Here is a 17,204-nt window from a genome sequence, read left to right as displayed (position 1 = left end):
GTCCTTAGGACACCCTGATTTATGGTGATCAGAGACACTGCATTTGGGGGCAGGTAGACCACTTTGATACTATCAGTGTTGGACTCATGGGAATCTGGGTGGCCGAGGCATCATCCAATACTAAAAGAATATATTTCCTGACTTTAGGGACAAAGCGTCACAATGAAACCAGCCCAGAAAAAAAGGGTTCATGTTGTCCAGGCCTTCTTGTTGTACACCCAAAAGACCGAAAGCTGGTGTTTATCTTTTCTCTTCAAGGCTCAGGGGTTAGCAGCTTTATGGATGAGGGCAGTCCTGATCATAAACCAGACTGCATTTACACAAAAGAGTAGAGTTAGCCTATTCTTTCTGCCTTAAATCTTGGTGTTAGCTTTTCTTCCTTACTAATACATTTTTTTAAAAGATGTTATTTGAGAGAGAGAGAGAGAGAGAGCAGGAGCGGAGGGGAGGGGCAGAGGAAGAATCAGAAATCAGCTCCCCACTGAACAGGGACCCCCCCACCCCCCGCCGCCATAGGGCTCTCTAACTCAGGACCCCAGGATCATGACCTGAGCCGAAGGCAGATGCTTAACCAACTGAGCCACCCAGCTGCCCCCCCTTACTAATACATTTTTATGGTATTTTTTCCCTCCAGAATAGGGCCCTTTCTTTTCTGCATTAACAATCTGTTCAGGCAGATATCCTTTCTCCTCAATGATTTTCTTAATGGCATCTAGGAATTTGCTGCCTCTTGGTTGGTAAAAGCTGCCCCTCCTGGTGTCTTGATTTATTTATTAATGCCAAGCCTTTTTTTTCCTAAAGATTTTATTTTTTAAGTGATCTCTACACCCAGTGTGGGGCTTGAACTTACAAACTTGAAACCAAGAGTCCCATGTTCCACCTACCGAGCCAGCCAGACACCCTTAAAGCCAAACCTTCTTAAAATTATCAAACCATCCTTTGCTGGCATTAAATTCTCCGGCTTTAGATCCTTCACCTTCCTTTTGCCCTAGTTGTCATATAATGACTTTGCTTTTTCATGAATCGTATTAGAGTCAGTAAGGATGACTTCTTAAAGCAATCCTGCACCCACATGAAAACTGTATTTTCAACATGATATAAAAAGGTATTTCACAGAAAGTGCAGGGTTTTCATGCCTGCTGGCAAAGCTGCTGTAACAGCTTTACAAATATCCTTTTTTTTTTTTTTTTTTTTAACAATTGTCCTTATGCTGGACTCAATTATCTTGAAATGGTGGGCAATTGCAGCTGCAGACCTCAATCTATGGCACATATCAAGCAAACCATCTTTCTCTTGTAACGTCATGACTTCCTGGGATTCTTGGGAGCACTTCCAGAATCACCACTGGCACTTTTTATAGGTCTCATGGTGTTATTCAAGGTTTATGATGTTGCACTAAACATGATGAAAAATGTGTGAGAACCACGAGAGATTGCTTTTTACTGTGACGCGCAATTTACTGGAGAGCCAAACTGCTCAAGTGGAGATGATTAGCATCACAGGGCATTTCAAGAGGATGCTGACAACACTTGAGCTCCCTGCGGTAGCAATAGGAGGTGGCTACCAAATTGTTACCATAGTACAGTATGTACTACAGTTAATTTTCTGCAGTTATGACTTAATATAGCATTTTTACATTTGTTTACTTTCTCTTAACTGCAAATGGTGCCATATATGGTCTGTAAGTGTGTGCATAAACTTTGTAAATTTTAGCTTTTCCTAAACAGATTTATGTATGTTCCATGGTAGTAAATGATAAAAGAAACCAGTGTCTACATATATATATCTTAAGCATTCATGTTATACCTACTGTTTTCTTAATTATTTTTTTATATTTCTAGGTTACACAGAAATATACAGAATATATATACAGAATATACAGAATATATACACAGAAATATACAGAATATATACACAGAAATATACAGAATATATTTCTAGGTTTATATTTCTAGGTCACAAATCTCCAAAAACTTTTCCAATATATTAATTGAAATATTAATTGAAAAAATTCCTCCCATAAGTGGACATGTGCAGTTCAAACCTGAGTTGTTTAAGGGTCGACTATACTAATTGGTCATAGAATAGGTGATAAAAATGGAGAAATGATTGTTTGGTCTTGAAAATCCTTACTCTGAGTCTGATTCCTTTATTATTATTTTTTGATGTTATCGTGCTTACTTTTAGTCCTGCCCTGGCCTTTTAGAAAATGATTCTTCTCCTGAAATAGACTGAAAGCCTCTGTAGTTTAAAGCAACCTAAACATGATGCTGTAGAAAGAGATTTAATTAACAGATGAAATGGCACCACAAATCTGACATATGTCAGCTGAACATAAAGAAACTCAAGATCATGCAAAATTCAGAAATCCTTCAAGGTTCAGAAAGTTCTCCAGCCTCTTCCCTGAGCTCCCAACCTCTGCCCTAGACTGGTGACATGCATTATCGGCTGTGTGTTTGGTGTACTCAACAACCAGAAACCTCCTGCACATACCTGATTCTATAGGGGAAGCCTTTCAGTGGGTTTCTTACCAGCCTGCTCACCATGCAGCTGGGGGTGAGCCTTGTGGGGACGTTAGAAAATGTGCACCACCACCAGGAGCCAAAGAAGTCTAAATCCAGTTTCTTTTCTCTGAGCTTCTTCCTGGGAGGATGTTCCTTTATGCAGATTAAAGAGCATGAGGAACATAGAAAGCCACAATAATAATGAACTTAATTTCAAGTACCACTCCTTTCCTAAGAATGGTTAACTGGTAGCTACATGGTCTCATTCTTGTTGCTCATAAACAGTAAAGGCACCAAGAAACCAAAGCAGCACAGGGGGAAAAAAGGAAGAAACCAAGGGTTTAGATCATTTGTGAAAATGATATTCAGTCTTTGAATAATTAAATATATCTAATCTGTAGAATGTTAAAGAAATCCCTAATCTACATTTATGTTAGAGCATGTCATTACTAATCCAACACATTAAAATTTCATCGTAATTGTTACGGACAATTCTGCCAAAGAATCTCACCTATAGGCTATCAAAATAAGGGAAATGCTGAATTATAGACTACTATACTTTGAATATTTAATAAATTAATCCTCCATGCTGATAGTAGGAATTCTAGAAATCATGCCTGTTGCATGATAGCACTAGTTAACATACTAATTAATAATAATTGCTTGAGAGCAAGTCAATGCCTAATAGGTTTATGACCCAAATTAGAATACAGAGAAATCAAACTTGAGGTTAAATTCGTTCTAAAAAAAGACCATTGGTAGTTATGAATACTCAAAGGAAAGGAAAGAAGATTAGAGCTTTGGCCAGAGCTGACTTTTTTTGAGAGTTCCTGTGTCATTAAACAGGAGCTTACTCATAAATTTTAGCACTGGTATCTGAATCTTATTATTTTTCTTTCATATTCTTCACATAACTGAATTGTACCAGATTCTCTTGGGTGCTCAACAATGGATTCTGACTCTGAAATCCATACCATTTCTCAAAGGAGGAAGAAGACAAAGAGGAAGAAAGAGGGAGAGGGAAGGAGGAGAGAAAGAAAGGGACGGAAGAAGAAGAAAAAGAGTACAGCACAGAAAAGGAAGGGATAAATGGAGGAAATGTGGGAAAAGGAAAGAAGAAAAGAGAGGGAGGAGGAAAAGATGGAAGCAGGGGCATGGAGGGAGATCAGACATCTCATTCATCTTGACACAGGAGGTGGACTCAAACTTTTGTATAAAATATTCTCTTTGGGCAGCCCAGGTGGCTCAACGGTTTAGCGCCTCCTTCAGCCCAGGGCATGATCCTGGAGACCCTGGATCAAGTCCCACATCGGGCTCCCTACATGGAGCCTGCTTCTGCCTGTGTCTCTGCCTCTCTCTCTCTCTCTGTGTGTGTCTCTCATGAATAAATAAAATCTTAAAAAAAAATTCTCAAGTGAACCCCTAAATGTATATATAGTGGGTGACAGGAGTTCCCTATTCCTAGAAAATTAAAAAAATACTATGCAATCAAACTTTGATCAGGACAGAAATACTTAAACTCCTGAGTATTATATAATTTAAATACAAATCTTTAATAGATTTAAATGTTTCAAAATGGAGCCTAGCACAACTTAATTTTCTTACAGAATTAAATTTTTGTTTTCTCAGATTAATTGCATGACATTTGGTAGACGAAAGTTTAATGCTGGGTGGAGAACATGCTGATAGTGACTTTGGAAGGTTCTAGGCAGGTGCTTTTCTGGAGTTGAGCAAATGACTTTTAAGACAGGAAGAGAAAGAAAGGAGATGCTGAAGAGGTTTGATTCTATGGCCATCTACATTTGGCTAGTTTACATCTGTTTTAGGTTTGCTGTTCTGGTCAGGTCTTCTTGGCAACTTCTTCAGTAATCTGATAAAACTGATAAATATATTAGAGTAGACTCACATGACAGGGATTCCCACTTCCTGAGTTGGTCTGCCTGCACTTTCCTACAGAAAAGTCCCACTTCAACCCCTTGAACTATAATTTTCTTACCCCAAGGATATTATGGGGAAAAGAGATTAATATAAATAGAAGGCATTGCTTTAATCCCTACACTTCATTGGTTTGATGAAGTTTGAGGAAAACAGGAATAACTCAAGTGTATTGAGGATCAGTGACTTCACATTTAAAAAGCATAAGTTTATTAATGATCTTGAAGAGAAAAGATTCCCTAGCAATACAAAACCATAATTATCACTGGTAACAGATCTAAATATCTTGCCAGTGTTTTTCTGATTCAGACTGTTAAATTTCATATTAAGATGTAATAAAAAGATATTCATCCAAAAGAATTTGTAAACCGACAAAGCTTGAAAAACAGAGCCGACTTAGGAAACTCTATACAAACAAGAAGCACATTTTAGGGTACTTTTCCCAAGTGATAAGGACAAAGTTAGGATGTAATGATAGCAGTAGTAGTTGAAATTTAATCGAGGGCTAAGGCATTAGGCACTGCTCCACTTGCTTTCAGTTCTCACAAAACCCTTCTATTCTCTTACTATTTCATTGATAAGGAATCAGCAATGCAAAAATTCCACAGAATGCAGTGGTGTATACAAAGAGAATGGAATGAATCTGAACTTGAGGGTATCAGAAAGTCGATCTCATATATCCCAACACAGGAGGTTGAAAATGTTTAGTAGACACAGAAAACAATGAAGCTGGTAAAGTTGGTATAAAGGGGGAAAGAGTATAACAAAAAAGCATATCCATAGACTAAACTACACTATCAGCTTGGTTTAAGGAACTCTAAAATAATATGCTTTGTTTTTATAACAAATAGCAAGTAATAATTTGCTTTGTTTTCTTAACTTACTGCTACTTGGTGTGCTGAAATGCTTTTAAATCTCAGTAGTATCCATGTACCGCAGAAAGGGCTTGGCTCTGGGCAGCTTCTGTCTCTGAGTCAAATTGGATGCAGAAACCTTACATCTGAGTCACAAATATATTATGTGGCCATCACTTTAAATATAAGCAAAATAAAATAAAGTATAAGAAAAATAAAATTAGAAATAACAGATGAGAGTAATGATGGCAATATTTTTGAAGTGACAGCAATATGCTTTGCTTTGGGCAGAATTGAGCTTAACTTGGATCTTATTTAGCCTTTTGAAATTAATTTCTATTTTTATTTTTCATTTCTTCAAGAAGAAAAAGTCTAAAATCGTACTCAGTACTGTACTAGCACTTTGCTGGGGACAGTGGACTATTTATTTTATTTTATATAACATGGCTTAACTGTGGCTGTCAGTAAAGTAGGGGCCTTAGCATACCACAGACGCTCACACTGGCTACCACAGGTCACAAAGAAGCACTTAGTAGTTGTGTGTAATCAAATTTGTGAAAACTGATCCAGAAGAGTACTTCATTATTTATAGGAGTGCTATAATAAATCTTCTGCAAACTATAGAAGCCATTTGTAACATGAAATGTTTCTTAATTTGTGTTTTTAAGTTTGAGTTTTTGCGTACATGTGGTCTTCATAAAGTAAGACACTTCCGGAATTTACGGCAGTCCAGGTAAATGTAAAGTACTCAAATGTAATATTCATTTGTTTGTTCAGCACTTGGAAATGATGCCACGTACTAAGCCAGGTCAGAGGAATGGCTATGATGAAGTCCACTAATGCCCTCAGTTGGGTGATCATCAACTCAGTTGGGAAGGAGAATTCTGATGCGTTAAGTATTCCTCTCTTGGAAAGTCAAAGATGAAATAACCGCCTTCCTTCTACAAGGCAGCTATCCAATCATTTCTTGAAGGCAGTGCCAGAGGTAATCTTTTTGAAATCTCCTTGTCGCATATTAAACAACAACATAATTATGTGATGAATTGGTGTTGTCATAAAATGTCAAATGTGAAAATGAGAACCCGCAGGTCTCCGGTTGCTGAATGCCCTGGAGCCTTGAGCTGTACCTGGAGGTTGGGTCTTTCAGTGTTACAGTCTGAAGGCACCTCAGATTCTTCTATCTATCTTGCCCCCTCCTCGGTCCCATCCTCTACTTTGTTTTTTTCAGGAAGAAACTCGTGTTCACAAAGGTTAAGAAAGTAGCGGAAACCAGAACCAGTAAGGGCTTCTTCATCCCCAGGTTTTTTGGCTCATTTGCTGAAAGATTCTGTTCCTCCTCATCAGAAAATCTACATTTGGGGTTGGAAGGATCTTCTCTTGCTCCCTTTTGGTTAAATGTATATGCTTGTATGTAGAAGGTGTGGTGGCAACAGATGATGGAAGGTAAAAAGAACTTCTGCAAGGACAGCGGGGGCAGACCTGCTGTGGGCTCTGGTCCCCTTAGCCCTTAACTGACCCGCGGGTCCCCCTTAATTCCGCCGGCCCCTGGGAGGATGAGGCTGGTGGGCGGGCGAAGAAGTACAGATGCCTGGAGGCCGAGGACGTCCCTCCCAACCTCTCTGTAGGCGGGTCGGTCTCCTCGTTGCATTCTGGGAAGTGTAGTTTCCAATTTGTCTTGGAAACCCGGGCAGCTAGGTTTGAGGGATCCGCCCCTCTGCTGGCCCCGCCCCCTCCATTGACCCCGCCCCAGGTTGCTCAGGAGATGAGAGACGCCGAATCCTGGTGAGTGTTGGCGTGGGGAGCAGAACAGGTTCAGAAAGAAATCCTCCGAGGTCTGAATGTGGCCGGCCTCGATGGAGGGTTTTGACAGCTCCTGCCCAGACTGGTGCAGCAGTAGGCAACACTGGTTTGAACTCGGACCCACGGACTTGCTGGAGCGCAAGGGCTCCCTCAGCCTCCGCTCCCATCACAAGAAGTACTCGAAACCCGTGTTGGTGTATTCTTGGTGAGCGAGCTCTTTGCAGTTCCCGGCTGCTGGGGGAAGGAATGGGGGAGGAGAGGAAAGGAGAGTAATAGGGAGTAAGGTGGAGAGGATGGAATAAACAGAGAAGACAGTGAAAGGAGAGGAAGAGAAGAGTGGAGAAAGGAAAAAGGAAGAGGTGAGAAAGAAAAAGATGAGACAAGTGAGAGAACTGGGAGAGGAGACAAGGGAGAAAAAAAAAGGGAAAGATCTTCAAAGGAGAGATAAAGAGGGTGGGAGTGAGGAAGAGCTAGGAAAGCCTCCAAGAGCAGCGCCCCAGATGCACTGCGACCTGCTACAGCCAGCTACCTGTCCACCAGCGGTCATAGAGCACCCACATGAAGGATGGAGGTGAGAGTGTTTGCAGAGGCCTGGAAACCACATTTCTGAGATAACTCATAAAAGGAAGAGTCCATTAGGGAACAGCAGGAGGGAGATGAGTTAATTTGTCTAAATCCTCCTTGATCCCATTCATTTATGTAATATATGTGAACCCTACAGTTTCTGTCTTGCAAACTTTCTACAGCCTACCCACTTTCCTACAAGCCCCCTCCCCCTACTTTTACTTCTCATCTCTGAAACTGACTCTGTGCCTATTTTGAACTCAAAATGAGAGGCTAGATAGATTGGGAAGTAGAAAATCCTCTTTTATCCTCATACAGGGGTTACCTCATAGACCTCAAGCAAAACACTTAGCTTTTCCATGACTTTGTTACTCTATAAAGATGTAGGTCATAATATAAATTGCTATTAGAAATTACTGTTGAAGACAAAGACCTTTTTCAAGTGGGCAGTGTTTCTGCTCTCTTCTGCTCTACCATGACTTTTGGACATCGTGGACGTCAATAACAAGATCACAGAAGAACATGCATGAGAAGGAGATAAGGAATTTGGTGGGGGAGAAGTGTGGTCTAACACAGAAAGTTATTCTGGTCATTGATGAAAATGTAGAGAGTTCTTATGGTGTCGGTTTTAGAAAGAACGTTTGGGAACAGGAGGAAATAAATTCGATTCAACAAACATTCATGTGTCATGCACTTTGCTATGTGTTGGAGACACAGAGACAGATAAAGTGGACTCAATGAATTAATTTATCCAAAGCATTTAACAGCATGTCTGGACATAGTACACAGTCAATAATGTATGGTGGCTAATATTAATTTTTTAGGATAATATAATGGTTAAACATTTAGACTCTAGGTTTGAATATCAATTCTGCAGCATGTGATATGGCAAGTCACATAACTGCTCTAGGCTTCTGTTTCTGCAACTGTAAAATGGAGATGATAGGATTATCGTAAGATTAAACACGGCATTGTATGTGAAGCCTGGCACATAGTAAGCACAATAAAGGTTATGCACATGTATTAGGACATGGTCATGGACCTCAAGAAATTTCATAGATCTGTAAAGGAGAATGCCAGTAAATTCAGTGTAATTTGATTTGTGCAAAACAGAGATGAGTATAAGAAGCAAAGGTAGCATCAAGAGGAGGTTTGTGTATGTGTATGGTTTCCTGAGCAGGGTTTAGGAGGAAGAATAGGAGCTCCATAGATGAACAAAAGAGAACATTTCCCTCATAGGGAAGTGCAATGGCATAGTAAGAAGCAAACTCATAGGGAAATAGAAATAGTTCTCTAGAGTCTGTGATTATAGTTGATCCTCATTATTTGCAGATTCTGTATTTGTGAATTTGCCTACTTGCTAAAATGTATTTATAACCCCAAATCAATACTCAGGCAATTTGATGGTCATTTATGGATACGTGCAGAGAGGCAAAGTTTTTTAGTCACTCCTCACCCTCACACCTCCCTCAACACTCCCAGTTGAGATCAGATGAAGTGACAACTCTGCCTTCTTATTTCAGCTCTCATACTGTAAACAAGTGTTCCCCCCCATGATCTATTTAGCATTTTTATTCTTTTTGCTGGTGATTTCATTGTTAATATAGCCCTTATACTGCTGAAGTGCTATCTAGTGTTCTGCACAAGAAGGCTGTGATGTGCCTTGTGGAGAAAATATGTGTCACACAAGCTTCATTCAGTAGTTACGAGTTACAGTGCTGTTGGCTGTGACTTCAATGTGAATGAATCAGCAGAAGATATTAAATAACATATTTAAACAGAAACATACATAAAACCGTGCTATATATTGATTGGTTGATGAAAATGTGAACAGAAGCTACAGGAACCTACTCTTTTATTTCTCCTAGGAGCAATGGTTCAGTATTTACTAGTTTTTTGTGACAATTTTATAGGACATAACAACCTAAACAATGAGAAATACTTGTATTTCTTTGAGCGGGCTGTACCGTTGACATCCTTGCTTCCCTTCCATATCCAACCAGTCACCAAGATCTGTCTTTAAAAAAAAAAAAAAAAAAAAACTACATGAAGTTCAATTATATACATTTCCAAATGAATAATCTGGTCAACTATTTTGTTTTTATGTATTCTGGTCATAATTGTTTGTTTTCTATTGACTTGTTATATATTAAAACTCTTACTAAATTTTAATCTTTTATGAGCGATTTTTATTTAATTGATGAATACTTACTATCTATGACATACCATTCGAGTGGCCTCTCAACTGAGTGTTTTGATCAATTAAGTGACTGTACCTCTAGGTTTGCGAAGTAGAATATGTAACTGGGAAAAATTCTGATTTAACCTCTGCTTATAGAGTTTAAACATTTGTATGATTTCTGTGTTTCTCTTTATGTTGCAGGTAATACAAGTCTGTCTGACTTCACATAATAAAACAGTTGTATATACAAGAGACCTGATAAAGTGATATGCCCAGAATGGTTGTTAAAAGTATCTCTGGCTCATTACTAGACATTGCCTAGCCACCATATCTTCCTTGCAGCTGGAGTGATAGACACAGCCATATCACCTGCATCACACTGACGCTTTTGAGTGAGAGAGGACTTTTCTAGAAATTATTTTTCTCTGTTCATTCCTATAGCATTTATGGAGCTATGTTATTAGATGATTTCATGAGAAATTTTGAGTTTTGGGGAAATCTCTTGGGATATCTTCCCATTCATTGGAATAACGGAATACTAAGAACCAGAACAACTAGATTTGCCCTTAATAAATTTTCTGATGTGAGGCTACTTCTTATATTTTTAATGTATGTATTTTAACTCATCTCTTCATTGCTCAAATCGACATCAGGTAATAAATGATGATAATTTGAAGCCCAAAAATTCATTCAAGTCTCCATGGAGACAGTTCATGCTCTGGTCTCCATGGTGACACCTAGAGTTTTAAGAGCGCAGGTTAATTTTATGTATATTTCAATTACTTTTCTCCACTATCTAAGCCCTAATTAAAGAGCCTAGGCATTTTACTCTTCCCTTCCTCACCCCCTTCCCTTTAATAAGAAAACAGAAGAAGAAAGGAAGAAAGGAAGAAAAATAAAATGCAGTGTTAATCGTGGGGCAGGGAAGTTCAGTTTTACAGATTTCTACAGGAAAACATTTGGGTTGGGGAAAGAAATTAAAGAGCTTTCTGTGATGCTCTTCAGACTTACACTCTATTGTATTTAGACTCCACAGTCACAGGAGAACCCGCTTCCAAGGCCACAAGATAACATTAGTGTACTTACAAAGAAAATAGAGATGCGTTTTCCAATTTGCTGTATCATTCTTCCTGAATTTAATCAGAGACTTTCTCAGGGACTAACCTGGCAGTATTTGGAGTCCTTCACATGACTCCAGGCTCTGTGCTAGCGTGACACAGACCTTCTCTAGCCATCATGCTTCTCCTTATATCTCCAATACACACTCACAAAACAGGACAAAAAGGTAAACCGGAAAACCTTTAGTAACCACATAGTGCAGCCTGCCTCTTTTTTGAAATCCATAAATGCTTCCCTTCCACTAAGCCACCATCTGCCTACTTTTAACAGCTCAGGCCCTCAACCGAATGCTTATTAACTCCTATTTTATGTACATTTTTAAAAAGTTTGGTTATGTGGTTTCCATGCACACAACATAAACTTTGGAGAGAAGAGAGAAGAGCCCTTACTTAAAGAGACTTTTTTTGGTTAATAATGAGAAATAAGAGCAAGCCTCAGGGCAAGGGGTAAGAACACAGTGGGTACTCAATGTTCATCAGAGAAATGAACAAATGAGCAGATAGAACAAACACACACAGAAACCCAAAAGGCACTGGGATGGACCCTCTGTTTATTATTTTAAAAAGGCCCAGAGTAAAAGTCTACAAGATAGCATAAATTCATAATAAAACCAGAGTCGATTCTCACAGCCATGATCCTGATATAACAGGAAGACACGGAAGCATGTTTGCTCACCTCTGTATAAGTGAACTTAGAGGGGGTATAATGTACTCTTCAGATCTGAATGGTGAAGAATTTAAAATTGGGAGCTAAATTTGTCCTCTTTCTACTTGCAGTGCATAACTTACCAGGGACTGACAGATACTAAGAAGATTTTGAGTTTATATAGGGACAAATGAATTTATACTTTAAAGAGGTATTTTTATTTCTTAACTCATGCTTAAAAAAACAGTTCTAAATTATAATATCATGTGACCATTTGAGGTGATGTAATAGTAGACCAATGACATGCAAATATATTCACCATCAAGTGGTTAGCAGAATTAGAAATTTGCACACAACTCAGATGCATATATAAAATTTATTTTCTAAAATTGATCCCCATGGATTTTCAGTTGTTAGTTACCAGGAAAAAAATTCAAACTTGCCAATGAAAAGGTATCTGTCTCTTCAAGTTTTAACAGCTTGTTTTAATTTAAAATAGTCTCTTTCAGAATGGTGCCCACTATTTCTGAGTCGTTTGTCCTCTACACTCTCCTTTCCCCAGCAGCATCTGTGTTGTGTGTGTGTGAGGAACTGAGATTTATGTTATTTTGGTGGTGCGGAGTGAAGCCCCCAGGTTATGTGTGGGTTCTTGTTCTTGCTCACCTCATCCTTTGTCCAATGTCTTGGACCTGCTTCTGACGAATTTGTGACTAATCCACTTTGTTGAGGATGAACTGCTTATAGACTTAGTTCCACTTTGGCTCTTGCTAGCCCTACAGATCCCCACGTCATGCTTATCCTCCCCATGCTCCTGACTTAGGCTCGTCACCCTGTAGCCACTGTGGTAGGGGCCCCTCATTCCTCAACACACCAGCCCTGTAGCTGGCACTCTCACAGCTTCCATCAAATACCCTATGCAGAGTGTGTCACACTGTGGTTTGCCAAAGAGAGTTTACTCCCATTGGCCTGGGAATTATCTAGAGCCGTTTCTTTCACTTTCTAAAGTGATTTGCTCATAAAGATAAATTGTAAGGTCACCCTATCTGAGCTATGTTTGGAAGCTTCTGGGTCTTGTGAATAGAAGTTGAAGAAATGTAGACCTTTTATTTCTCCACAATGACTTTCAAGAAAAAGATCTCAGTACTTGGAAATTCCATTTTATTAGTCAGAAGTTAATCAGCCATGCTTTATTTCCCTTCATATTCCTGTCAAAACAATCCTAAATCCTTCCAAGACAGATGTGGATGCTTCTGATTTATTAGAGCAAAGGTTATTTTACAGAGTTAAGCAAAGAAAACTGAAAAGATGAATATTTGCCAATTCAATCTCACTCTAAGTTAAAAAAAGGACCAGGATGTAATGAATTCCTTTGTTAAAGGTATATATTCATATGCACTGAAAAGTGATTGAAAGGACATTCACCATATAACACAAAATACTTATTACTCCATAGGTACATTTGTGCATTATTTGTCTTTTCTTTTTTCCTCTTTGCCATTTCTACATTCTCTATAATGAACATGTATTATCCTCATAATAGGAATGAAGTAAAATTACTTTTAAAAATTTGATGTCATTTGCTACAGCTCTTCCCCTGAAGCAAACATTCTCTAAATGATCGGAATGTAGACACAGTGCTTCATCTCTTTTAGAGTCTGAGTCACTCTTCATGGTTTATTATGAGTCTTTTTAAAATATCTTTTTAATTGCTAGTTTTATATTGGGTAAAAAGGATGATGTTATTCACATTCATTCGGATTAACCACCCTTTCATTCTTGTCTCTGTTCTATAATGGTAGCTTCTATGCCACAGTTATTTTTAATCCAGCCCTACATTCTTGTTCCTCAACATACGCACATACCCACAAATGATTTTGAATGTAGTAGTTTTGGGGAAAGCACCTTATTTTCTATTTTTAAGATGAAATCCAGGACACACTGCATCCTTTTGCGCTGACTGAATTTTTCTTTCAGTGCTATTCTCCTTTATGAAATTCCAATCAAATTCTCTTCCTGAAAACTAGTGGTTATAGAATTCTTTGCCTTGACCTTTATATGAGGTTTTACTTAACTTAACTGATGGCCAAAATAAAACATCTTGCAAGTTTTGCTTGCAAGATGAACCCTTGTAAGGTAGAGTATTATGGGACAGATGTTTCCACATGTGCATGCACTTGGGTTAGGAAAGATCATTGCAGTATACAATTACCTCTGCCTGAGCCTACCTTCTACTTACTCTTGGGACCATGTCCACCTGGGCCATAGAAGCCACCAAAGACCACATCATAGGTAAGGGTGTGGGGCATGGGGGAGAAGATAAGAAGATTGTGGGGCCTACTGACATTTTGATAAGATGAGGTTCAGTCTGTGGACACTGTGATACCCAGGCTCAGGGCTCAAGATTTGTTGTTGTTGTTGTTGTTGTTGTTGCTGCTGTTGTTACATAAGCTCCCTGCCCAGTGTGGAGGTCAGCATGGGGCTTGAACTCAGCACCCTGAGATCAAGATCTGAGCTGAGATCAAGAATTGGTCACTTAGCCAACTGGGCCATCCAGATGCCATGGGTTCAAGTTTTTTAAAGCACTACACCTAATATTATTAGATAAACTACTCTGAATTGGCCAGGGAAGCCACCTATTGGTACTATTGTCTGTGTGTACTGGTCAGACTTTTTTTTTTGATTCCAAGTCACAGATACTTACCTTGCACTAGCCTGAGGAAAGAAGAGAATGAATCAGCTCATTATATTCATAGAATGGTTAATTACCAGATGAGAAGGAAGATAAGGGTGCAGCTACACCTTAGGAATAACTGGAATAAAAAATGCTAATGCAACCAGGTCTTGTTTAATTTCTCCTCTCTCCTCCTCTTTGTGTGTTTGCTTCATCTTGTCATTGAAAACTATGGAAAACATGGTTGCTGCAGTTCTGGTATTTGTATCATATCTTTATCCTACAAAAAAAGGAAAAAGGTTGGTTTTAAGATATTTTCAGTTCTGCATTCAAAATTTCAGGTTAGATGTGCATTCTTGGGCCAGGTATCTATTTGGGGTCATCCAAAGAGTCAAGGTTAGGTGGAAATATGTCAACTCTCCAGCAACCATGGGATAAGATAGTTATACCCAGGAGAAAGGAGTGCTGAACTCAAAATCCTATAGGTATCTACTATATTCCATTCTATCCTAAAGATATCTATCTGCTATATCCTATAGATTGCTACTTCATGGAGAATGAATTCCATGTTCCAAACACCCAATTTTATAGCAAAAGTTTAGAATATACACATTAATATATTAAGGATTTCCTGCATTGGCTGTTATTTTGACTTTAAACTTTCACCACCCCACCTAACCGGCACTTAACACAATGCACTTTAAAAAATTGATCTATTGTATAATGGACAGAAAACATAAATCTCTGTTGACATTAAATATATTTTTACAATGTTTTGAAAAAGTTCTGAGTAGATTTGAATATTGTATTACTGTTTTTGCTAGACACTGATCTTTTACTACTGTTTATCTTATTTCATTTTTAAATACAATTACATTTTAATTGTTATTAGTCACACTGTATTTTCTTTATTTTAACTTAACTAAGTTTTGATGTGTTAACCATTAATTGGCAGAAGAAATATATGTTTCTTTAGTAAGATGCTAGATCCCCAATCAGATTGTTCTAGGTTCAATCAAATGGAAGAATTAACATATTATTTATTTATTGCAAGGAATTTAGCTTTCTTTTATAGAAAATGGTAGGAAGAAGGGCACAAGTCATGATCCTGGAGTCCTAGAATAGAGCCCTGTATCCAGCTCCCTGCTTAGTGGGGAGCTTGCTTCTCTCTCTCCCACTGCCCCTCCCCACTGCTGGTGCTCTTTCACTCTCTCACTCAGCCAAATGAATAAATAAAATCTTAAAAAAAAAACACATTAAATTAAAAAAAGAAAGTGGTAGGAAGAATATTTTGAAATTAAAATGTATGAATGACTCGTCAGATTTTTTTAAACACTTGGAAAAATACTGAGATACTCAAGCAGGAGCCAGAAGCATTAAATCAGCTTTTTTAAAAAATGACCTAAAAATATCTTTATTTTTAAATAGCTCTTTTTTTGAATAGCATTTGTTTAAAAATATATATTTGTTATTAAACCACTGCTATGTTGCAGGCACTCTACTAAGTCTGGGATTTGACAGTGAGGTCAAGATTACTTATCAGATCAGAGTGGTGAAGGCTGACCAGGCAAATACCATGCACTGTGTTACATGGCAGGATTAGGGTAAACAGGATGTCCTGGGAACATCCAAGAGGAGTACTTAGGCCTACTAAAAGGGGCACATTAGTTAGTTGTCAAGTGAAAGCGTTACTAGCCCTTCCACAGGAGTGTTTGGTAATAGGTGAGGCCATTTTTGATTGCATAATTACCAGTCCCTAGTGATGTCAAGTATGTGATTACAAGTACTGTGACTTTTAGTTCTAGGGAGGATCACATTATCTTAATAGCATTTTACCATCTGTCCAGATAATACTTAAGTTATGTATCCATAAATCTATAGCCAGATGGATGGAGACAACAGAGCTAATATATATCTAAAGCCAACACATTCAGGTTGGCTAATTTACATATGGTCATTCATAGGAAGGGTATAAACAGGAAAACTAATAGATCATCACAGAAAAGGAATTCTCTATTTATTGTTGTATAATATTTCTGAGCTTTCAGAGCTTAGTGGCACCTGTTATCATTGTAGAGGTACATACCCACAAAGCAACCAAAATTTCATTGAAGGCAGTTTCCTATTGGTTAACATATTGTGGCCTATCTAGACCTTAAAAGAAGTATATATATTATGTGATTTATTAGAGAAATCTAGTCTGGATAGATTGTATGTTTTTTTTAATTGTTATATATGTTAAACAATCCTTTTTTTTTTTTTTTTAAAGATTTACTGACTTATATGAGAGAGAGAGAGCAAGGGGAGGGACAGAGGGAGAGAGAGAAAGAGAATCTCAAGCAACTCCTCACTAAGCATGGAGACTGATGTGACGCTCGATTTTGTGACCCTGAGATCATGAGCTGAAATCAAGAGTCAGTTGCTTAACTAAGTCACTCAGGCTCCCCTGTCTGTTAAATAACCTTATAATAAATATAAATACTTTGGAAAAGCTGCTTGTGATTTTTTACACTTACATTGAAATGAGTGCAGTGAATGTAACAAGATTCATTCTAGATCTTATGACCCTATCCATGCCCTTCTACCTCTGACATCTGAGTAATTCAAGGCATGTCGAACATCCTGCTAGACATCAAGGTGCAAATAAGAAATCTCCTTCCACACCAAAATCACCTGGGCATGATACTGTTTGATGGATAACTCTTTTATTCTTTGACACCTTTCTCTGTTTCTTCTTTGGACATTGTTTATTTAGACTTTCTGTCTCTACCGAGGACAATTTTGGGTGAATTGCTTTTCATAGAAAGTTATGTGTGTTACCTAGCTTTCCAAATATATTTGCATAGAGTTATGGAAAGTAGTCTTTAATGCTTTGAAATTTTTTTTTCTATTTTGGTTATTCCTGTTCTTAACCTTATTAAGATATAACT

The 17,204-nt window shown here is 38.2% G+C and overlaps 2 protein-coding genes across 19 annotated transcripts in view; one reads left to right on the top strand and one right to left on the bottom strand.

The window, feature by feature from the left end:
• The window catches only part of PTAR1 (protein prenyltransferase alpha subunit repeat containing 1), a 105,701-nt gene extending 98,678 nt beyond the window's left edge, over positions 1-7,023 (bottom strand). For 2 of the 9 annotated variants that reach the window (XM_077907419.1, XM_077907437.1), the window contains exon 1: positions 5,324-7,023. The gene's annotated coding sequence lies outside the window, so the exon portion shown is untranslated. Of the gene's footprint in view, positions 1-2,531; positions 2,625-5,323 lie in introns of those variants that run through there. The other 7 variants (XM_077907443.1, XM_077907464.1, XM_077907473.1 and 4 more) reach the window with 5 other exon arrangements.
• The window catches only part of CFAP95 (cilia and flagella associated protein 95), a 141,728-nt gene that overhangs the window by 45,097 nt on the left and 79,427 nt on the right, over positions 1-17,204 (top strand). For 2 of the 10 annotated variants that reach the window (XR_013385256.1, XR_013385257.1), the window contains exon 1: positions 7,370-7,664. The exons of 2 other annotated variants lie outside the window; for them this stretch is intronic. Coding sequence is in view for 2 of the 8 variants with exons in the window: in XM_077907494.1 (XP_077763620.1) it covers positions 7,468-7,664 (197 nt within the window). In the remaining 6 variants the exon portion in view is untranslated. Of the gene's footprint in view, positions 1-6,111; positions 6,279-7,081; positions 7,299-7,369; positions 7,665-10,040; positions 10,232-11,734; positions 11,815-17,204 lie in introns of those variants that run through there. 6 more of the 10 variants (XM_077907568.1, XM_077907519.1, XM_077907529.1 and 3 more) reach the window with 6 other exon arrangements.

The sequence above is a fragment of the Canis aureus genome, chromosome 1 (assembly GCF_053574225.1).
Source record: "Canis aureus isolate CA01 chromosome 1, VMU_Caureus_v.1.0, whole genome shotgun sequence".
Classification (NCBI taxonomy): Eukaryota; Metazoa; Chordata; class Mammalia; order Carnivora; family Canidae; genus Canis; species Canis aureus.
The sequence above is the reverse complement of the archived record's forward strand: the minus strand, read 5'-3'. Positions and strand labels throughout refer to the sequence as shown.